The sequence below is a fragment of the Chenopodium quinoa genome, unplaced genomic scaffold, assembly GCF_001683475.1.
Source record: "Chenopodium quinoa cultivar QQ74 unplaced genomic scaffold, ASM168347v1, whole genome shotgun sequence".
NCBI classification, from domain to species: domain Eukaryota; kingdom Viridiplantae; phylum Streptophyta; class Magnoliopsida; order Caryophyllales; family Amaranthaceae; genus Chenopodium; species Chenopodium quinoa.
The window spans coordinates 615973-640379 of NW_018743327.1; the positions used below are offsets into that span (position 1 = coordinate 615973).

Sequence of the window (24407 nt, forward strand, 5' to 3'; positions counted from 1 at the left end):
CCTTTTGGACGCCACCGTACTTTAGTGTATGATCACAGTGGGGTTCAAGCTAGGGCTGAGCAAAATTATCCGAAAAACCGAAAACCCGAAAATCCGAACCGTAACCGAACCGAAAATTAGGGTACCCGTTTCGATAACCATAACGGTTCGGGTACCCGATCCGATAATTTGTTATCGGGTACGGTTATCGGGTATCATTTTAAAATTAACGGTTACCCGATCCGTTCCGATAAGCAATTTTTTCTTTTTTTTCGTACTTAAATCTATTTATTCAAAATCTAAACGATTATTTTACTTCGTAATCACTTCATAATTTAAATGATTAGTAATTATTAGTAATTTGGTCATGATCATGTGGTGTTATTGCTAATTAGTGTTGAATGATATCATAATAACTATATTATAAAGTTTAAATTTTTATTATTGGATATCATATTGGGTACCCGATAACCGAACCGAAAATCCGGGTACCCGAACTTCGGGTACCCGAACTTATTGGTTCGGGTAATGGATATCATTTTTAGTGTTATTGGTTATCGGGTACCCGAACCGATAGTGTTAACGGTACGGGTACCCGTCCCATGCTCACCCCTAGTTCAAGTTAGGGGTTTAACGCTTGAAATTTATTCCCTACAGGTAGCGGTCCATCATTCCCCATGAGAGAAGATCTTAAAGTAATAAAACTGAGTCCCACTAATTAAGAGAAATGAATTAAATATTATACTCCCTCTGTTTTTTTATGCATCACTTGGGAATGCACATAGTTTTAGGAGATAAATATTATATTGTGAGTGGGTGAATAAATTATTATAATAAAAGTATGATGGGACCATGAAAGAGAAATTATGTGAGAGAGAATAAATATTTTATTATTTAAGTAGGGACATAGATTAGAGAGAAATGATAAAATAATTTGAGTCGGGTTTAAAGTAAGAGAGAGAAATAATAAAATATAGTATAACTTTATCAAATATAGAAGTGATGCATATAAAAAAAACACCCATAAAAGGAAAGTGATGCATATAAAAAAAAACGGAGGGAGTAAAAGTTTTCTGAATATGAAAAACAAGTATTTAAAAAAAAAAAAAAAAAAAAAAAAAAAGAAAGTAGAGCAAGTATTTAAAAAATAAGGGAGTAATTTGTTTATCTAAGGAATAAATGAATCATTAAGGTTGACCAAATCACATCTACGAAGGAAAGCACCAACTTTGTTTTGGAGCCAAAATAAGACAAAATCACAATAGCAATCACCATTTCCGCAATTACGCTCATCACCATTAAATTGAACCCCACAAAATTCCCACCTAAATTCTTCAATCTTCAAAAATGTTTACACATAAACTTGTACAACAAAATTTGCTCTTCATTTGACATTCCCAATACAAAAAATGGCAACTTCATCATTCAAATCTTCCTCAAAAAGACCCACTACTTCATCTTCAACCTCTTCAACTTCCATTAATAAGCAGCCATTGCAGCAGCATTCAAGAAAGCCACAATCTTCGACCCAGAAACCTCTTCCTCGAAGATCGAGAAGTGTGAGCTCATTTCCGAGGACCCAATTGGATATAACCTCGGAATTCCAGAACAAAAGGGATAATCCTCTCTTTTGGGTTGATGGGTCACCCAATAATTCCGAGGAAGATATTGATTTGGTGAAGTTGTCCAATTTTGAGATCCCTAAAATTGTTGGGGTTGATAATTTACATAATTTGAAGGGTGATTTTGATGGTGGTGGAGATAGTAGGAGAGGGAGGTCAGTTTTGAGGAACTCCGGCGGCGAGCCGAAGTTCTCTAATGGTGGTTTTGGTGGAGGAAGGAAGGGTATTGGCCGGAGCTTGTCTAGGGTTGATACTGGACGGCGGCGGCGGTCTTCGTCTCGAGGGCACTATGGTAATTCTGAGGTTTGGTGACACATTTTTTCAAATTGATAATAAGAAATTTTCTGTTCCTGTGGTTAATTTTGATGTTTTGAGCAATTTAGATGAATTGGTGTTGTAGACTTGTGTTGTATTGCAGGAATTTATCATTTATGTGATGTAGACACTCCATTTTCGGCTTTTTGGCCCGAGTAGGTTGGTATGATGTAGTGCTAACATGTACTTGTATGTAATTGATGAGGGATTGTTATGAATCAGGTGATGGAAGGAGTTTGATTTGTGTTCAATTTTATAACAGATGATGAATTAGGTTGTGCAAGGAATATTGGTTTTGTTGCTAAATTAGAATATTAACGTTTGGGTGTATCGATTCTTGAATTTATGTATGAGTAGCTAATAGCTACTGTGGTTAATGGTTGATGCCTGATGGAAGAAGATGAGAAAATTGTGTAATGTCAAGTTGTGTAAAAGACATTAAACAGTTGATTGCTGAAGCTTGATTTCTTGAAAATATTTTGCACCTCATATGATGTGCCAAGGTGGGACCAATGTATAAAAAAGCTCAAGGCGCACTAAAGCGAGAGGGGTTCTGCTGCACCTCGGTGCACCTAAGGCGCGCCTCAGTGCACCTAAGGCGCGCCTCAGTGTGCCTCTTTGAAGTGAGGCGCACTATATGGGCAGTTACAAAATTTTGGCTGAAGTGCGCCTTGGGTGCGCCTCGGGCACTTTTTGTGCGCCTAACCCAAAACGTCTCGCCCAGACCAAAATAAGCGCTCACCTTGCGCCTCAGCACCCAGGTGCGCTTTTTCAAACACTGGGTGGGACGGGGATTGTGTGTCAGTAGGTGCGCGCGCAAGTGAACAGTTAGGACGCATTAAATCATTTAGATTTCCTAATTGTCTTATGAATTAAGTTGGGGAACACTTGATCCCTGATTAGCCAATTTTGAGGATTGAGGGCTCTAAAACAGCTCTATATCTTGCAATTCTTTTCTGCACTGCCTAATCTGGATATATCTGTAGTTAAGCTGTAAACCAGAAAGTCTTGTTCCGATTATCAATGTGATAGATATACTTTCTCTGTTCTTTTTTACTTGACCTGTTTCTTTTATCATGCTTGTCAATGCAAAACTTTAACGATCAATAACTTAAATTTTCCATAAGTAAAAATTATAAAAATTATATATTATGATAGTTTTATTGAGACGAATCCAAAAAGATCATACATGAATATATTTTTTCTTACATATTATTCACAAAAGACGGTCAAAGAAGGGGTGGTGAATAGTGTAAAAGTCAAAGCGGGTCAAGTAATAAAGAACGGAGGAAGTAAGGTAGTAATACAAATAGTTGGAAAAGTCAGGCTTGGTAGAAGACTAGAAGTAGTACCTGTTTTTTATTAATACGTTGTTAATGGAGGGGTCTTCAAAAGTGGATTTTTTTTATACAATAATATTTTTTCCCTGGTGCAAAGGTATGTTTTATACTAAGTATTTAGCCTGTGCTTGTGAATCTCTGGGATTATGTGGAATTGAATTTTGCAAGAAAAGAGTTTGCTTCATTTTCCTGCTTTTCACTTAATCCATATTTCTTCAATTGGAATATCACATTATTTTTGGAGATTCATATGTCATCGAATGTTGCTAGCTAAGATGCCTGCAAATTCAGTTCTTTCTCTAAATTTCGAGTGCATAACATTGTATTTTGTTTATTTGTTCAGTGTGAAAGGGAGCAGGTAAGTGAATCGTTGAATTCTAGAAGCAGAAGTAAGATCAGTTCAGAAGCAAATCGTGCTTTGGTTGATAAAAAGAGCAATCTGGCTAGAAGTGCTTCTGATTTCTCTGAATTACTGAAAGGCCGGAATACTTGGTCAAGTCAGCATCCTGCCTCTGAGACTTCAGATGATTCTGCCATAAATCTGGTACTATGTTTAATACTCGTGGCCATTTATTTCATAATAATATTATTTATTCTATTAAAGGACAAATCTCATCATTCTCATGTGCTTGTTTTCTTGAATAGTCTGGCTCTCTAATACCTCATTGGGATGATGAAAAATCAACAACTTCAATCTCAGAAGCTGAAGAAAAGACCATTAATGCAGTTTCTGAGGAGAAGGTTGGTTCCTTGATATTTAATTCTCAATTGAATATTACATTTTAGACCCTAAATTTTGGCTCCTTATCTTCCAGATAACTCCCTTAAAAGACAATAGTGGCACTACTGGTGGAATTCTTGAAACTGTTCGTTCAGAAGTTAGACGGGCTATCTCTAACTTGGAGAGTGACTTAAAACTTGTAAGTGTCTCTAGATTAACTATTTGCTGTTCTTTCTATTTTCTTTTACTTTTGCCTCAGGATATTTTAGAACCCAATTCCCTTCATACTTACTATAATGATTAGCCAACTTTAATTTCAAATCTAACCATCTGATAAATATGATCGATTGGGCAATCTGAACCCAGCGTACTCTACCATACAGCTACCTGGAATATGTAACGTTGTGCAATATGGGGATTAATATGGGAAAATTGCAGGGTTGTATAGAGTTACAAATACTGAGGCAGGTTTGACCTGTTCTGCTGGCCATAGTTGCATAATGTACATTTGTCCCATAACAAATTTTCTTTTGGGATCCAAAATCATATTAATCGAACTGATAATTATAACAATTTAAATTTGTGCCATAGATATAGAGAGTTATACATCATAGAACCATAACAAGAAACAGAGCTAGTAATTTTTAGAGTTGAAATATCTGAAAATACATTTTATTATGGCTACTTCATCTTGTTATACTGATCCTAGTGGATCATTGATTTATATTTAATGTAATATTATGCTAACTGTTTTGCAACTCTGCCTCCCTGCATCTTTGTCTTAAATGAATTGTATAGGCAGGATAACTGTAATGTGTGCTTTAATGATAACGATCTCAACACATTGTTTGTTTGTGTCTTAGTTTCTTTATTAGTAATTTTATTGCTTCTTTCTTCCATGCGAATGCTATTAAGAGTTATGAGTTAGCTTACTCCGCTCATGAAATCATGTGCAATTATTATAGAATGGGTTAAACAAGGTTAATTTTTTTTACCTGTAAAGAAGGTAGCTGTAACTACTTGTCCCAAGCTTCCTATCCTGCAGATGTATGCAAGATGTGGTCCCAAATAATTTAGGAAAGATTAATGAAGATCTGTTAGGAAGTAGCTGAGGTGACAGTATATTAAAAATACAGAGCTGAGATAGTGAATGGAATAAAAGAGATAGAACTAGAGAGAAAGGTCTTTATGTGATGTAATTTCTTTGCTTGGGAGAGAGTCTGAGCCTCTCGAGTGCTCATGTAATCATCCTTAATGGATAATTATCAAAAAAAACATCCCCATCTCTTAACTCTTCCTAACTAATACTCCTTGTTAATTACTGATTGCTGGATCCAATTTATTACAGTAATATTTAATATTATGATGAAGTTGAGCATTTGATCTTATATCATTTCTACCCTCGTTCACTTAATACCTACTACCAGTGTTAAAACTTTTGACAAGGCTCCTCTGATTTTACACTTTGCTTTGTTCTACCACATCGGTTTTCTTAGACACTCACAGGCTCATAACACTCTTTAAATGGGCATAGGCACCCTTTTCAGCCTTTATCATTTGTGCTTTGTTCATAGGGCATGTCCATCCATTCAGCTTCTACCATTTGTCCTTAGTTCATAATTCTATTTTCTCTACATTTATGGTGGGAAGAGGTTGATAAGTTTCTTGGAACTTCTATTTCTTGAAGGATCTTTCGGATTAGGAGGTTAGGGACTGGTTGAGCCCTTGAGCTTCCTAGACTGTCAACTTGACAAGTGTCCCTAAGACGATTTCCTTGATGGATGCATTGGCAGGTGATTTTCATTGGTGGATTCTTTTCCTGTAAAATATTAGATTAACTTTTGGTATTATTTTACTTTTCATTGTTGGCCAAACTTAAGACATGGAATGAATCGACTCCCATATCACCTTGGCGCTGCTGATTTCCAGCAATAAATTCTCTATGGGATGAGGCCTGAGCTAGTGAGCTGTATAGATACAATAGTAAACTATAAAAATGTCATATAAGGAAAGTGGTTGGCAGATCTATATCTTGTGGAGAGCCTCTGAGCAAATGGATCCATTATTGTCACAGAAGAGTACACAAAGAAAGTGCCTTCTGCTGTACTGGTAAACAGACTTGGTTTCTATGAAAGTAGAATTGTTCTGATAAATCACTGCACCATAACAAAACTAACGGTCAATATAATGTTGCAAGACATGTAATAGACCTAGGATGGACTAATATTAGACCATCAATTGGTGTTTCCTTCTAAAAGCTCTTGTAATGCGATGCAGAGATGCCTTTCAAAGAGAGAACTTGAAATTGATATGTGAATTAGGATTACATTATTCTGTGGTAACCATTTTCATGAGCAATCTTGTGCCAATCAATCATACACCTGTCACTTGCTAAACTACTAAAAATTTTGCAGGTCAAATTAAGGAGTGATTCTGATGTTATTGATAGCTACATCAATTCTGATGTTCTTCATGAACTGGAAGATCCTAATGCAGTTGAATTAGTAGAAGATTTTAGAGAGGAATTTGCTAGGGAGCTGGAAGAGGTAATTTATCTTTCATATTTTTAGTTGGAAACTGATCTTTGTTGATTTGGACTGGTTGACAACATGATTTTAAATAACAGTTTAAACAGATATCTAAGCAGCTGCTACGATTCTTGTATGGTTTTTCTTCTCCTTTTGTTGTGTTCCTCATTTTCTTGTAGTCAATTTCCAAACTATTAGAGGAGGGATGCATTAGATTGCAGGCAAGCCAGCACTGGTACTTGGGGCTTTCTTTAATATATTACTGAGGTCTTTTTAAGGATATAGTTTCTGTCAGATAGCTGAACACTTGTTTCTTTTAAGAACATTGCTTGTTTGGGCCTTGAAGTTGTTATAAACCTCCTTTCTTGTTAGTGTCATTACCATTTAGTTTCATGTGAGATTCCAAGTAGAAGCTGCACACGAGGAATATTCCTGCAACTCTGACCAATGGTTTCTCCATGATGTCTGGAGGTTTGCTACTTTACCTTTCCTCAGAAAAGAATTAGAGGAGAATAATGAAATTTTTGTAAATTTTAAGCCTGATTTACAAGTACTATTGTTAACAGAGTGCATCTTTGCCACAACATGCTAGAGGAGAGATGTCTTCATTTCACCAATATTATTCTGTTAATTGACCTTGATAGTTTGTGGTCCACCTCTCTGTCATCATATATCGTGATGATATTTTTGGTGTTGGTGAATGAGTGATAATGTTACATTCTGCGTCATGAAACATTTGTCATCCTGATGTCATAGCTATTTTTCTGTCATGATGTATATGTGTTCTTTTACATGTCTTTCGTGCTTCAGTGTGAAGAACGTACCAGGAAACTTCGAGCGGAATTAGCTGTTGAAGAGCATCGTGAGATTGAATTATTTAAAATTCTTAACGACACTGTTCCTGAACCAAAGACTCCTGTTGTGCAGAAAACTCGTGCAGTAAGAAAGGTGATACTTTATTTTTCCCTATGTATTGTTAGTGAGGGTGCCTAGGGTGTATTTAGTATCACGGACTGGTGATAGAGTTGGAGGATGTCCATATTATTGCTCCCTCCTTTCCTTTTGATTGACTCATTTGGCCAAATTTTTGGTCCAAAATGATGATCCCATTTGCATCAAAATACCCTTCAATTTGCAATGTATTTGTGCAAAGTTAGCTTCTCCATGTGAATTTTGCTTTTCCATGTACTTTTATTACTTTCTCTCTCTACTTTTTTGCAAACCCTGTGTGAATTTAACTTTCCAATGTACTTTTCTGCTTTCTCTTCTCCCTTAATTCCCGTGAAATTTGCTCAAATGAGTCAATCAAAAAGGGACGGACGGAGTATTTCTTTTTACCTATTGATTGTTCTGTATCTTAGTCCTAGTGAGTTGGATTAGTCATGCAGCATTTTTGACTAGCTTTGAGTTTCTCTTATATCTCTACTAAGGGTCTAATCCACTCCACATCAATTAGGTTGGTTATTTCGTTTGAGTATTTTATTGTATCAGAAAGCTTCTGTTGAGATATGGTTGTACAAATCGTCATAGCCTCTTTTATTGATGAGTTTTTTTGCTTCATTGTTCTTAAATCTGCTACCCTAAATTCATTCTTGAGGTGTCGTGTGTAAAACATTTGAATGGCCAATGTGTCTTCCGTGATCCTTCCTATTGTTTTGCTTAATTTCATGATATTAAATGTGTGCAGGCTAGTTTTGAAAGGAAGAAAGTGTCTAGGCACCTTGAAGAAGATGCATTGGCTTTTTTTGACGAATGTGTTTCAATATCAACATTTGATGAGTCTGACTTTTCTTCTATAGAGGATCTACCCTCCATGGTCAGTGTTGATGGCCCAGGCAGTGATAGAGTAGGTTTACCTGGAATTCCAAGCAGATTTAGTGATGCTTACTCCTTTGAGACCCAGGTCTGTTTCTTACATTGCCTGCTATTCTTTGTGCTTTCTTGCCATATTTTTTATACTGTCTTTTACTTCTACATCATAACCTAATAACGTTGTTAAAATTCATGCCTCTGTTGGACTGGTTTCCCTGCTCTTTATTGCTACATTTTCGCGGTACATATCAAATGGGTTCATGGCTTACATTTTTAGCAAAGTTGCACATAAATTTGCCGACTTTACCTCAATTTATGGGCTAATTCTGAATAGAGCATCAATGTTTAGCTGTATGCTTCAGTGAAGCTTTGATAGAGCTATTGCACTCGGACATGACTGTAATTATTGGAATCTTCTTTCTAGCATAACCTCAATTAAGTCGTAATAGTCAGGCAATGACGTGACTTAATTGTGATGGATGGAATATTTGCCTCCTGTTTGGAATCTGCCTTGTCTTCAGAGAGTATTTATCTGCCCGAAAATATTTGAATAAAAACAATAAAATTTAGTCTTTTTGATAAATTCTTAATGTTCGTTGCTCCTGTTGATATGCAGAGAACTCCATTTGGGCAATGTCACGAGGGTTCTCCACTTAAAAGAAGTTATAATAGCTCATTGTCAAAATCTCCCTCCATTTCACTTGAAGAAGACATAAGAAACTATGTCAAAAGTTTTTCTAAGGATAGTGAAGGAGAAACCAGCAACTCTGATAGAACAAGTACTCGAAGCATCAAAGACTACAATTGTGAGATACCTGTGGAGAAACTTTTGCTGGACCGGGTAACGTTTAGGAGCAGAATAGAATCTGGGGGAATGTTATTATGTGGTGGGGGTGCTTTTTCAGCGGCTCCCTTTTCTTCAGTCTTATGGTAAATAGCTCTGCATATCTGCAATTTTTTTGTGTACAGAATTCTATGACTTCCGAAGATCTTGTATACATGGTAAGCCTTCTGCAATGAAATATAAAAATCATTTATGAAAACACCGTTCAATCTTGCAATATTCATATCATCTTTCAGTAAATTCAGAAAATCATAAATTTAGTTATGTTCCTGTATATCTCCCCATTAAACTGAGGTTCAGTGATGGTGCAAGCGAAGTGTGATGAGGTTAGCACGGAAACTCATATCGGATACAAGTACTTATATATAAAATGACGAATCCGAGTAACATGGCGGAGTTTGTTTTATGTTTGTCAATGGGAAAAGGGAATTTAGGTGCAGTGTAAGAATCCAAATTCCATGCAGCATGAAATTGGGCCAGAAAAAGAGGCCAAAAGTGAATACAAAAGAGCCCAAATGAAATGGTAATGTATTTGCATGCCCTGTAAATCTGGGTTTGTTTTGTTATAAGAAGTGAAGTGGGTGATGAGAGTTTCTGTACAAGTTTGCTGGCATAATTGAAAGTCGTAAGCAAATTGCCAAATCTCTTTTTAACTCTTCAGATTTGATCTCACACGTGTTCTCTCTTTCACCTGCTTTTTCATGTTTGTTGGGCTACAAATATTACCCTCCACAATGTAACTGACATTTCCAGCTCCCCTCATAGCCCAAAAATAAAAATAAAAATAAAAATAAAATAAAATAAGTTAAAAAAAAAAAAAAGTTTTCTGATGAAAAAATGTATCAATTTTTGTGTAAACTCACAATTTTCTGAAAATATCAATCTTTGTTGAAACTCCATTATTTTTATTGAAATAATCTTGCTTTTTTTTTTTTTTTTTTGGACTCAGAAATAATCTTGCACTTATTATTGTGTTGATTATATACTTGTATGAAGCTAAAGTTTTCTTTTAGAGAAATTTTATTTGGTAGGAAGTTGGAATGATTTGTTTTTATTTTTTAAAAATTTGGGTGTAGAGAAGTTAGATTGATGCAAATAACATAAAACTATTGTCAAAAGATACAGTATTAAAAACCTTGATCCAATTTTATTATTTGTTTATTTATTTATATGAAAGAAACAAAATGCATCATAAGCAGTTAAGTACTGTTGACTTATAGTTTCATTCAAACTAATAGGTCATAACTCCGTAATGCATTTCCAACAACAGTGTTATTTTATGCTTCTACTTCGTAGTATATTCCTTCCATTTTCCAAAGTCGGACTCACTTAAATTTGAAATATTTAAATATATTCAAATTTAGCAAGATCTTATTTTATACTCCATATATTTTTTATATGACAAATATAAAAATGATAATGTATGATTAAAAATTTTAAATGATCTTTTTTTACCATGTAAATACTACTATGATTCAAATCTTAGGAACTAAGATGTATAAGGGAAGAAAATAAGGTTATATATATATATATATATATATATATATATATATATATATATATATATATATATATATATATATATATATTCATTTCACTTCAGTTTAGTTCAGTTCAACTCTTAATTTCCTTTTCTCATAAAATATTTATTTCATATCAGCCCAGTTCAATTCAGTTCAGCTCCAATTAGTTCAGTTCAATTCAGCTCAATTCAGTAAATGTAAACAGACCCTAAGTTTGATGTTGAACCTTAATAAAACTTTCTTCTTATATTCATTAACCTTTTTTTTTTGGAAGCATATATTCAATTCATTTACCTAATCTAATAGGAAGTACAAGTATTTCTTAAACTACGGGTCTATTCTCATACGTTAAAATTCAGTTTAGCTCATCTCCTAATTTCCTTCTCTTATAAAATATTCATTTCAGTTCAGTTCATTCAATGAGAACAGGCTCTACATGTCAAAATATTATGTTTTTTTTTTTTTTTTTAAAGAAAATAAAAGGCTTAAAAGAGAGATCCAAAAGTTACACACTGTATAAAGCAAATCCTGATTGGTAGCATGGCTGAAACAACTTGGAGCCATTAAGCCAAGTGTTTGGCTTCACTACACCTAATTCTAAAACCCCTCACATTAAATTTTAAAATTAAAAATTAATTACAAAACTCAACACTCTAGTTAAAATAAAAATAAAAATAAAAAACCTAAACTCAACCATAGTTAAAAAACCCCCCCTAAAAACCCCTTCAGCAGAAACATCAGGAGAAAGAAAAGAACAAGTCTCAAAGTCTGTTTTACACAATCTTTCTTCTCTCTCTCACTTCACTCTCCCATCCACCCTTACCTTGTTTTGGTAAACAAACCTCCCTTTTCCTTCACCAAATTTCTCTTCCTAATTTATCACATTCATACATTACTCTATTTCTTTCACTCCCTCATTCTTTTACAGCAGCGAGCCAGCGAGCCGAGGAGAAGGAAGATGAAGACGTCGTCTAAGAGGAGTCACTCACAATCCCACCCCCCGCCTCCTCTTCCGCTTCCTCGTCGTCGTTGTCGTGTTTCTCATCCAATTTCTAGTAATGCTGCTGACTCCGCTAATGGGTCGCCTTCGTCTCCGTCTTCGTCATCGTCGTCGTCTTCGTCTTCCTGTATAGTTGATTATCATATTCATAATGATGATAAAAATAAAAATGACCAAATTCAAATTGATGACGACCAGAAGCCGCCTAAGCCGAAACGAACTAGAAGAAGGAGAGCACCCGTTAATCCTAAAACTGAGAAATGTACCAATCCTTCTACCAATCGTCGTAGCTCCATTTACAGAGGTGTCACAAGGTAATTTAATTTAATTAATATTGAAATTTTTCCATTTTTTGTAATGTCCACTTGTCAATTTTAATTTTTTTTTTGGTGAATTTGTGGAAAATTTAATAAAAAATTAGAGTTGATCAAATGCTGATTAAATTTGATTTGAATTTTATGTCGATTAATCAATTTGCATGTCATGGAAATTGAGTTAATTTTAATTTTTGTTCAATTTTTGGGTGAAATTCGCAGACATAGATGGACAGGAAGATTTGAAGCACATTTATGGGATAAAAGTTCTTGGAATAGCCTTCAAAACAAAAAAGGAAGACAAGGTAATTTCTGAAAATCTCGATTTTATTTAATTAAAAAGATATTAATTTATTTATTTTGTTAAAAAAATTAAATGGTGAGTATTCTCATGGAGATCCGTAATCTCGGTTAATTAATATTTTGATTACTGTATGGTTGGTGATAATGATACTGTAATACTCCTACTTATTAATTAATTATTGAATTAAATTTTGTCCTATTATTATTGATTTTATTTCATTAATTTTTTTATTTTTATTTATGGAGTATTCGTATAACGTTATTTGGAGTTTGTTCTGCCAACTTGCTGACTGCGTGCGTTTTCTTTGTCTTTCTGACTATCTCACTCAACGTTCATCTTCCGCTTCTTGTTCAAAGTTTATTTAGGTAAGTCCAAATCATTCGGGTTTTTTTTTTTTTTTTTTTTTAATTCAATTTTCCGCAAAAAAATGATACCAGTAGCAATTTCGTAAATAAATCAACTATACATTCTAGTCAGCTGACTTGGATGCATGTTTGATAAAAAGTTGATTAATTTACAAAATTGCCCCACTATAGAAAATGCAACATAATTTACTTATCCGTCTCTAAAAATTATTCCTGTTGGAGGGGTGATTGTGGCAAGAAAAGAGTCAAAAACACGAAGAACTTTTTAGAGACGGGGGGTTAATGTCGTCACAATATTAAAATTGTTTTGTTTTGGGGTGATTATTTAAATGCAGGAGCATATGATAGTGAAGTAGATGCAGCTAGGACGTACGATCTAGCGGCACTTAAGTATTGGGGACCAGAGACGACATTAAATTTTCCAGTGAGTTACCTAAGTTTGTGAGCAATTATAAGTAAGACTATATTATAATTTTTATAACCCAAAGTCTTGTCAAAATGAAATGCAGCGGTGTTTTATTGCTAATCTAATTTTGCGACTTGCACCACTTTCTTTCCACTTGTTGTATCTTTGACACACACAGCTGGGTCGTGCTATCAATGTTAATGTTAATGTCGTGCTTTAATGTTGTTACAAAATTTAATAATAATAATGATAAATTTGACTTACGATACGGTGTGGTATGTATTGATTTATGTAGATAGAAAATTATACGGAAGAGGTTGAGGTCATGCAAAATGCGTCCAAGGAAGAGTACTTGGCGTCATTGAGACGGAGAAGTAGTGGATTTTCGAGGGGTGTTTCGAAATATCGTGGCGTGGCTAGGTACATTTTCAATGGGTTTTATTGCCGTGCTTTGTTTTTTGAATCACGTTAACAATAAACAACAGTAGTCTGAACTTTTGACCATTTTAATATATTTGTCATCTTTTTTGGATTTTGGAGGTTGTGTTCTTGTAATAATTTTAAGCCATCAAAATGCTTGAATTTTTGGGATTTTTTGTATTGTTATGAGAATGTATTTTTGAAGGTGGAATTTATGTAAAAAGATGGTCAAAAGTTTGAACATTCATTGTTTTCCTTTAATTCTATGGGTCATGTGACATCTATGATTCTTTGAATGTCCTATTAAAATTATTTTTTATCATTTAATTTTTTTGTAGGCATCATCATAATGGGCGATGGGAAGCACGAATTGGGCGCGTTTATGGGAACAAATACCTCTACTTAGGCACTTTCAGTAATGTCCTAAACTCTATTTCTCTCGTGCTCGCTCTTGTTTTATGAGATTTAGGATCACGAGCACAAACGCTGATACGTGGTCAGACAAAGTGATTATCATAATCACAGGGACAAAGATACTTAATATTTGGACTGACCCTTTTGGTTTGGTCACTTTCTGTGATCATCATATATAAACAATAAGATATAAAAGAAAGGGGGTGAATAAGATATAAAGGAAAGGGGGTGAGTACGGTACCAGTAGATCTGCCATTAATTAAAAAATTGCTCCTATGGACTCACATGGCGTCACGTGAGTCAAATAATGTGAATACCTTTTAGGAATGGGTTGCTTGATCTGATTTTATGAAGAAAATTATTAGTATGATTAATTAATTAGGTAGGGTTTTGGTGAAAATTATGATCCACTAAGATTCCTGCTCTTTGCTTAAACCCCGTCACACCTGACTATTACATATGCAGTTATGCACCCCCACCTTTACCTTTAAAGATATGTAATAAAGTCAAATTTGATCAGAAAAGAAAACAAAAAGAGGATTAAAGAATGGAATCAATCTTGCGAAAATAAATTTGAGATTTACTGGTATTTTCGGTAGGCCCTTAATTCTGTTTTTCTTTATATAGGGGATGATCTAGAGTAGTTGAGAAATTAGTTTTATGAGAAATTAAGATGAGCACTAAAAATTTAAGGAAGCAAAGTATATAGAGGAGAAAAAGGAGAACTTTTTTATGGGAATAAGGGGGGTGTTTACTATATAGGGCCACTTCCATGCATGCTAGCGTTGTCCTACCATCTTCCCTTACTCAAAACTCTACTTGTGCACATGGGAACTTCATGTACAAATTAAAGCATCAAAGAATATCTTGTGACTTTGTTTCGGTCAATACTATTACAACATTCGAAATCACTTAAAAACCATGCATTATGCAATTGATCAATTTTCCGTGAATCTTGACCTCGTCTTTCTAACTGAGTAATATTCTTTTGAGCTGAAAGAAAGGTCTCTTGGGTAATTAGGGAGTTAAATAGCTCGTAATCTTATTTTATACACAAGAATTGAAGGGCATCTCAAGGTAGGACAAGATTATCTCATATTTCCACCTATTTTTAGGGGCTTTTGTTGCTTGTTTGGCCCCTCACCCATGTTTCATTTGAGTTGGCAAAACTCCTGCCTTAAATGGTAAGGTGTATTGTTAGTAGTTGGGGAATATCATGCTTAAAAAATATTAATAAATAAAAAAATCTTTTCTTAATTTTGTCCCCACTTAATGGTATGGACTTCATAATTCATATTGAACTATATGCTTGCTGATTTTATTTATTTATCTATTTATTTATTTTTTCCAGAAATTTTTCCATAATTTTTTTGTATATTTTTCTTTTAATTTAAATATTAGTTTGTATAATTTTTCCCCCTTTTCAGGAGGTCTAGGAAAAAATGTGTCATGGTCAACTAAATTAACCTTTGGATGTGTCACATGTGGTCTGCTTTCATGCACATCTTATCTTTGGAGTTCACCTTCTGACTAGATCTTGTCTTACCGGCCAACTATTAAATTGTTATGATGATTTGTGATTTATACATCCCTACCTGGTTTGATATTATCCTTTAGAAAAGCCTTGTTTCTTTTTAATTAAATGAGAAGTTGTATCCTAGTTTCTTCTTGCTTCTTTTTACTTTTATTGGGGCCCTAAGTTCTTGTATCAAATTCAGATACAATAGGCTGTCCGAGTGCCCGACATATCCATCACTTTGCTGTATGTTAGTCTACTGGGCTAAAGTTTTCTAAAATGTTGTGACAGATTATATGGGCTTTATAGTATTTGAATGTATACTCCTGCCACCATATTAGAGCTTTGCTTGACATCAATCTTATCAGCTCTTAAAACAAAGCTTTAGAAGAAATAAATTTCAATTACAGGCTATACAGTCTCAATGTACAACTAAAATAAGTATCGATAGGTTCCAATAAGTAAAGAAAGATAATTTCAGACGAAACGAACAAAGCCTAATTCAATGACCTTTTAGCTGTGGCCATGTACTGCAATATAATTCTCTGTTTAAACAGTATTTATAAACATGAGATTTTTATTTGATTTCTCTATGTAATGAAAGCTTGCTTGTCGCGAATGCTTTGGCTCATCTCCATTTTGTAATGGAGCTTGCTTAATAATTTTAGCAGAAGGAAAACTATATACTGTATAAGTGTAAATAAATTTGCACTCTTCTTAGTTGAGTATAGGTTGAATTTCACTATCCTTTATTAACACAAATTTGTATCATATTAACTTTAGGTTCACAAGAAGAAGCTGCTGCAGCATATGATCTGGCTGCAATAGAGTATAGAGGCCCAAATGCAGTGACTAATTTTGATATTAGCAATTACATCGGTCGTGTGAAGAATCTTATGCCAAAGGTTGAATCAGGGGAACCAAGTCCCAAACAAACAGAAGGTGCAGTGCCAAAATTTCAGCAACAACAAATAAAACAACAGAAAGAGGAAGAAGAGCTACAAGATGAAGTGCCAGTAAAACAGCGAAATTTGGCTGATGTTGTACACCAGGAACAAGATCAACAAATGAGTATTCCATCTCAGCTTGAGGAGTCTAAGCTAGTTAACTCCATTGATCACCACCCAGCTATGATTGGGATGGAGGGTGCTGAGGATGCAAGAGAAAATCCGTGGAGCTTTTGCTTGGATACAGGGGGTTACGACCCCCTCTTGGTTCCGGATATTCCCTTTGATGAAGATGGCGGGCTGCTTGATTTATTCAATCAGACCAATTTTGAAGAGAATATTGATATGATGTTTGAAGGAGAAGGAAATTTGATTAGTATAGATGACACCTTCTTCGATGGCACAGACGTCATAGGCTGTCAAACTTCCGAGGAATTAGACAAGAAGATGGAGATTGTGCCTAAGGTGGAGGAGAATTCACTTTCTTTTTCATCGTCCTCCCCATCATCTCCTTCTTCGATTACTAGCTTAGACTCATGTCAGCTGTAACGCGAGCGTAATGCATTTTAAGAACTGTTTCTTCTCCTTTCCCCCTCTTTTTAAATTTTAGTTTAGTTTCTCGTTTTCAGGCTCTTGATTTAGCTTTGTGTTTGTTTAAATTTGTTTGGTTTTAGTTTTTCTTTTCTTTTCTTTTTTTTTTTTAAAAAAAAATAGGTTAGTTGTTGAATTGAAGATCTTATGAATGGATAGGAAAAATTCCAAACATGTCATTACTCTTCTGTTGTAGGAAAATCGAAATTTTGTTTCTTGAATTTGAGTTTTGTTTTAGTATGTGGGAGAAAAAAAAGTTATTCACTCTATTTCATAATATTAGTGCCTATTTTATTTTATATAAAACTACATATTTAGACGTATTTAAAAATATAATTTATTTTTTTGGTAGAAAACAATGTACTTCTATTTATATATTTTTTGCAATGAAAATCTATAAGCAAAATTTGACCGAAAATAGAAATAGACATTACTTGTATATTATGGGACGAGGGAGTATGAGCATTTGGTTGCATAAAAGGACCTGCTTGTAATTTCTAAATAGTATAGAGTTACATGCTAGTCATTGTGGAGCTTCATTGGTTGTAGCTAAGCCAAACTATAGAGTTATGTAGTTTCACTCCACCCAATACACATATATTGAGTTGTATAATATTTTTATGCATTTGTTTGTTTATTACTCCGTATTTTATTTTTAATGATTTATTTATTTTAAAAGGATGTAACTTACCATAGTAGAGGTTGTAGTTTAAAACATATAGCTTGGGGATTAATGATGACATGTAGGTACTCATTATAAATGCTCTAAACAGATACATGTAGAAATTAAGCCTAATGTTGTGAATGTGAGGCACGTTTTTTCTAATATATTAAACCTCTTTTTATTTGTGAAAAGCAAACTAAAGTCAAGATCATTAGGTGGATAATGGATTATCAGGGTCAACTGAATTTAACTTTGGAAGCTGTTTTTGTGTGGGTGGAAAGTGGATAGGGAAAGTACATTGTATATCTTTCTCTTTTCAAAAATCACAAAATTTGAAGATTTTTGGCCCAATTTCAATTGGACTATACTGAATCGGAACTTGGGACCAAATAAATAGTGACTTGTTGGGATAAGATTGTAACGCACATACGCAATAGTAATCCTTATTTTATATATATATATTTATTTAATTGTTTAGGCAATGTAATATTAATCCTTATAGAGCTATATCGAGCATGATATGCATCATCCTTACATTTGTGAGACAATGTTATATGATATTATCGAATCTATTTGTTTTTTTGGTTTCTTCAACCTTAATGGTACCCTAGAAGTTGGCTTAGGGTACCTAGGGGCTATCCCTAAATTCACTTATTACTAATATAACCTAGCAAATTTTTGTGAAACAGACAATACATTGATGATAGGAGAAAATCAAATATACAACATGATTAGGGGATTTTGCTCCCACCAATCGGAATGCGCCACGTGGGCCAATCAGGTCCTGCCAAGTGTCCCCCAGTTGGAGCTGTCAGGGCTTGCCACGTGGCACGCGCTTATTCGTCCACCTTGGACCTGTTATGTCATGACATGTGGCATACTCCATGCCTAGTGGAGAAACCGGCCACCCAGGCCCAACTTCCGAGGGAAGCCCAATCAGCCCTAGGTTAACCTAAACCTAGGATGGGCACGTTTCCCAAGGTTATAAATACCTCCCTTAATCCTCATTAAGGGGGATAACGAAAAAAACACATTAATTACACACAGTAATAACCGGCTGATCTCGCTAACAAAGCAGATTACCTACATTAAACACTCTCACCTAGAGAGACCCAATCACTTTAATTTCCGCATTAATTACTCCTTAATCAAGTACTAACTTGACCGTTGGAGGCGGAGCTCCCACCACCAGGAGTCTCCGTTATTTTGCAGGTACAGGCGTCCGGTTCCAGTCTCGGAGTTGTAACTCTCCCGCAGGACATCAGAAAACCCCGAAACATTTGGCGCCGTCTGTGGGGAGAGTACTTCTGAGATGGCATCCAAGTCTGTACCGACTCCTGGAGAGAGGCGTCCCCTAGACGACCCTCAAGTTCAGTCGGACCATGATACCGAGAGTGAATTTGAAGTTGAAACTCACACAGCTTCAGACGGGACCCTAAGGGCCCGACGTACCCGTCATACCGAAATGAGGGAACGGGAACATCTTCAAACTGGAAGTGAGCCAGCAGGCGCACCGCCTGTTCGGCAACAGCCGACTGATGGGTCTGCTCCCATCACAAGGAACGAACTCATGACCTTCATGAGGAACTTCAAGGGAGAGATTCAAGAGTTGATCAACAAGAAGCCGCCTGCTCCAGTCAAGGAGCAGTCGGCTAAGAAACCCTCCACTTCACTAAAGAGGAAGCCAGTTCAAGGGCGAGAGGCGACTCCTCATCCTAAATCTAGGAAGCGGGAGCCACCTGCCCTTGATTTCACAAAATTCCGTTTTCCTACAGGAAATAGGAAACCTGTTCGTCATATTCAGGCGGACGGGTCGAAGCAAACATTCACAGACGCTCGGCTACTGCTAGAGCAGAAGAAGAGTGACCGATTGTCAGAGTCGGCCTCTACTTCAAACTTTCAAGATAGTCTGCGAAATGCCTCGATGAGGCATACTCAGTCGTATCATGAGAGTCAGTCAGGCGGCACCTCCCGTCAGTCCGACTTTCATAGCGACCAGGCGGTACCAAACTTACCATTTGTGTCGCAACAACAATATTTTTTGCAGCCACCTCCGTTTGGTGGACCTGCAGCAAAAAACGTCCAACCTATGGACTGGCAGCTACGGTTGCTTAGACTTGGTGAACAGCCGTCGGCCTTCTCCAAGGAAATTACTGAAGCCGCTCAGCCGGCCAAAGTGAAAAATGTACTAGTAGGCGCCTATGACGGCACTACTAACCCAGAAGACCATCTGATGGCATTCACCAACCTGATGTACCTTCAAGGGTTGGATGATCCCACTTGGTGCAAGTGTTTCCCAGCGACTCTCAAAGGAATCGCACAACAATGGTTTGGCAACCTGCCGACTGGTTGTGTAAATAGCTTCAGGACGCTTGCTTACTTATTCACCTCCAACTTCGCCATGAACATCCCTGCGAAGAAAACGACCCTTGATTTAGGAACAATTCAGCAGGGCGAGAAGGAGGGGCTTCGTTCTTACATCAGGCGGTTTAACCTGATGAGAATACAGATTCAAGGGTTACCGGATGAGGTAGCCTATACTGACTTTTTCAGAGGTCTCAAAGACGGGTCTACCTTCAAATTTGATTTGGTTCGAAAGAGGGTGGAGACTCTTCAAGAGGCCTTGATTGAAGCAGAAGCCTATATACAGGCGACTGATCTTTGTACGGTAAAACAGTCGGACGGGAAAAAGTTCGACAAAAGAGAAGGACGACAGAAACAGTCGTCAAACAAAGATGAAAAGAGAAAAGAGGTCTGGGCGGCTGATTCCTCTAAACAGCCGGCTCAGAAAAAGAAAAAAGAATTCAAACCATACTCCCCAAAGTATGCGTTTAACAAGGATAACCAGTTTATCCTAAAAGAAATCAAGGGACGGATCTCAATTGAGAAGCCGGTCCCCATGAAGGGTTCTGCAAACAACCGGAACCAAGATAAATTATGTGCTTATCATGATGATGTTGGTCATCACACCAATGACTGCATCAGTCTCATGCGGTATCTGGACCACCTGGCTGAGCAAGGTGATCTTGACACTTATGTCTAGAAATCTACGGGGAACACTTCCTCAAAAAAGCAGTCGGCCAAAAAGAATCAACAGGCTGACAGCTCCGATACAGATGATGCAGTCGTCTACACCATTGCAGGCGGCTTCTCAGGAGGCGGCCCCACTATTAGGGGCAACAAAGACAATATCAGGCGGTTAGATGTAAATTCCGTTCACCAAGAACGGCCGTCCAAATATTCATTTCCTGAGATTGTCATCACTAAAGAAGATCTAGGAGGGGTAAGAGGGCCGCATGACGACCCTATCGTTATTGAATGTAAAGTGGCCAACCAGAGAGTTGGCCGAATCCTCATAGAGACCGGAAGCTCCTCAGATCTCATCAGTAGCAAATGTCTGTCGAAACTAAAATATCAGACTGATTGCATACATCCGGCCTCCCACCCTTTAGTAGGGTTTGGAGGAGGAGTCGTCCACCCACTGGGACGAGTGGATTTACCCATCCGCCTGGGAGAAAAAGGGGAAGGACGACACATGGTAGTCCGGTTCCTGGTAGTAGAAGAACTTTCGGCCTACAACATGATTCTGGGTCGACCAACCCTGAATAATTCCAAGGCTGTTATAATCCCGTCTCTTATGTTGCTCAAGTTTGAGAGGGATAATGGAACAGTCGGCTCCCTAAGGGGAGATCAGAGGATGGCCCGAGAGTGCTATCTCTCGGATGTCAAGCCCACTGTTATGGCCACTGGGTCAAGCGGTGAAAAAACAGACCTTGACAAGGTCAAGGAGAGTGCGCCTGTTCAAGAAGCAGGCGGCAAGAAGAGAAAGGCATCCCAGACAGGGGCCGCAAGAAAAGAAAGAAAATAGCAATCATTGGCAGAGGAGCAGTCGGATGAGTTCCGCCTCAGCCGGCTGGTGAGCATGCGGACCTGATCTTAGACGACTCACGTCCTGACCGAACAGTCAAAGTTGGGACGACTGCTCTGAGAGACCTTGGTGACGACTTTCACAAACTATTGAAAGAATACAAGGAAATCTTTGCATTCGAAGTCCATGAAATGCCAGGCATTAGTCCTGATCTGGCGGTACATAAACTGGCCGTGGATCCGAAAAAGAAGCCGGTACGGCAAAAGAAGCGGAACCATGGCGAAGAAAGAAGTCAGGCGGCAGCCGCCGAAGTTAAAAAATTACTTGATGCAGGGTTCATTCGGCAATGTTACTTCCCAGACTGGGTTGCAAATGTGGTGCTTGTTAAAAAGCCGAATGGCACCTGGCGAATGTGTGTAGACTACACAGACTTAAACAAGGCGTGCCCCAAAGACAGTTACCCTCTGCCTAAAATTGATAACCTGGTCGACTCAACAGCCGGCCATGCTTTGATGAGCTTTATGGACGCCTATTCTGGTTTCCATCAAATTCCTTTATGGAAGAAAGATCAGGAGAAGACGGCCTTCGTCACTGATCAGGGGTTATTCTGTTACACGGTCATGCCGTTTGGTCTTAAGAATGCCCCGGCTACCTTCCAGCGAATGATAAACACTGTGTTCTTTGATCAGATTGGGAGAAATGTCGAGGCATACATTGATGATATGATTGTCAAGACTAAACTTCAGAAAGATCATCTGTCGGACCTCCGAGAAACTTTCGCCACACTCAGGCGGCACCATGTCATGCTCAATCCCAAGAAATGTGTATTTGGAGTTGAGTCTGGGAAATTTCTCGGATTCCTTATCAATCAGAGAGGAATAGAGGCGAACCCTGAGAAGGTGCAGGCGGTCATTGACATGCAGTCGCCTCGTACCATCCGAGAGGTTCAGAAGTTAACAGGGTGTCTGGCGGCCTTGGGAAGATTTCTAAGCCGATCAGGCGACAAATGCCTATACTTTTTCCAGGCAATTAAGAAAAAGGCAAGGTTTGAATGGGGGCCGGATGCTGAGGCCGCCTTCCAGAAATTGAAAGTTCACTTGCATTCCTTGCCGAGGTTGGTCAGCCCTTTGCCCAAAGAAGTACTCTACATGTATCTGTCCGTCTCTGATCATGCGTTAAGCGCTGTTCTCCTTGCTGAAAGAGACGGCTGTCAGCTCCCGGTTTACTTTGTCAGTCACGTACTGAAAAATGCCGAGTTGAGGTATCCCCTAGTGGAGAAATTTGGTCTTGCACTCTTCATGGCTGTTAAAAAATTGAAGCCCTACTTTTTGGCACATGCAGTCGTCGTGTATACAGACCAACCTATCAAGCGGCCACTTACCATCATGGAGTCGTCAGGCCGAATGATCAAATGGGCCATAGAAATACAGAGCCTCGAAGTTACTTTCGATCCTAGAAAAGCAGTGAAGGGGCAAGCCTTTGCTGACTTTATTGTAGAGATGACTCGTCCTCCTGACTCTCAAGTTCCAGACCAAGTATGGAAGGTATATGTGGACGGAAGCTCTACTTCAAATGGTTGTGGAGCAGGCGTCATATGTCAGTCGCCAGAGGGCGACAGGTACGAGAATGCTCTACGCTTCAGTTTTCAGGCTTCAAACAATGAGGCAGAATATGAAGCTTTACTAGCCGGGATCCGCATGTGCAAGGCGGCAGGGGCAAGAAAAATAGACGCTTGTTCCGATTCACAATTTATAGTGAGTCAGTACAATGGCGAATACGAAGCAACCCATCCGGCCATGATCAAGTATTTACAGGCGGTCCGACAAGCAGTCGGCTCCCTTGAGGATTTCCATCTAATCCAAGTGCCGAGATCAGAAAACAACCAGGCGGATGCACTGTCAAAATTAGCATCATCCGCCTCCTCTGATACTCCTCGAACTGTTTTTTGGGAAGTAATGGAGAAGAGAAGCATCGAGGAAAACCCTATTGGAGTCCTAGACAGAAGCTCAACCTGGATGGATTCAATCAGGGCATATCTGACAAACGGTACACTGCCGGATGATCCTCAACAGGCGGCAGCACTGAAAAGACGAGCCACCTGTTTTGAAATGATAAAGGGAGAACTTCACAAAAGGGGGTACCTTCAACCCTTCTTAAAGTGTGTTACTCCAGAAAAGGGACGAGAGATACTAGACGATCTTCACTCTGGTTACTGTGCTTCTCATATAGGCGGTAGGACGCTTGCTCAAAGGGCAAGGCGGCAGGGATACTTTTGGCCTACTTTGGAAGCAGATGCAATGGAGATGGTGAAAAAATGTGACAAGTGCCAAAGGTTTGGCAAACTAATTCACCGTCCGGCTACTGACCTCACTACCATTCATAGCCCACTACCGTTTGCTAAGTGGGGCATGGACATTCTGGGTCCATATACGCCTGCTACAGGCGGAAGGAGGTACATACTTGTTGCCGTTGACTACTTCACTAAATGGGTAGAGGCGGAGGCTGTAAAGGGAATCAAGACGAAAGATGTAATTTCATTCATTTGGAAAAATGTCATCACTCGGTTCGGGGTTCCCATGTCTATGGTTTTTGATAATGGTCCCCAATTTGAGACGCCTGTTCTCAAAAGCTGGTTGGGTGACCAAGGAATTGCAAACTACTTTGCATCTGTCGGCCGTCCACAAGCAAACGGCCAGGTAGAAGCCTTTAATAAAATCATCTCGGACGGTCTCAAGAAAAAGATTGAACGAGCAGGCGGCCTATGGGCGGATGAACTACCACATGTTCTCTGGGCCATTAGGACGACTGAAAAAGGGGCGACTGGAGAAACTCCATTCCTCCTAACTTACGGTGCGGAAGCTGTTCTTCCAATAGAACACTACGAGCCGACTCTTCGAGTAATGCTATATGACGA

General features: G+C 37.8%; 2 protein-coding genes across 3 annotated transcripts; both read left to right on the top strand.

Annotated features, from left to right (window-relative positions):
• Nucleotides 1-1082: 1082 nt before the first annotated feature.
• On the top strand, nt 1083-9384 carry LOC110737361. Of its 2 annotated transcripts, none has more exons than XM_021917713.1 (8): nt 1083-1904; nt 3600-3800; nt 3902-3997; nt 4072-4176; nt 6392-6523; nt 7316-7453; nt 8193-8408; nt 8934-9384. In XM_021917713.1, exons 1-8 carry the CDS (start codon nt 1389-1391, stop codon nt 9249-9251), a joined length of 1722 nt encoding a protein of 573 aa, XP_021773405.1. In that variant the 5' UTR covers nt 1083-1388; the 3' UTR covers nt 9252-9384. The 2 variants fall into 2 exon arrangements, with proteins under 2 accessions (XP_021773405.1, XP_021773406.1); XM_021917714.1 differs by having other exon boundaries at nt 1689-1893.
• A 1511-nt stretch (nt 9385-10895) lies between these two features.
• Nucleotides 10896-17270, top strand: LOC110737362 (ethylene-responsive transcription factor WRI1-like). The gene is made up of 7 exons (XM_021917715.1): nt 10896-11998; nt 12221-12303; nt 12659-12667; nt 13003-13091; nt 13369-13493; nt 13832-13908; nt 16207-17270. Exons 1-7 carry the CDS (start codon nt 11643-11645, stop codon nt 16917-16919), a joined length of 1452 nt encoding a protein of 483 aa, XP_021773407.1. The 5' UTR covers nt 10896-11642; the 3' UTR covers nt 16920-17270.
• Nucleotides 17271-24407: the final 7137 nt, after the last annotated feature.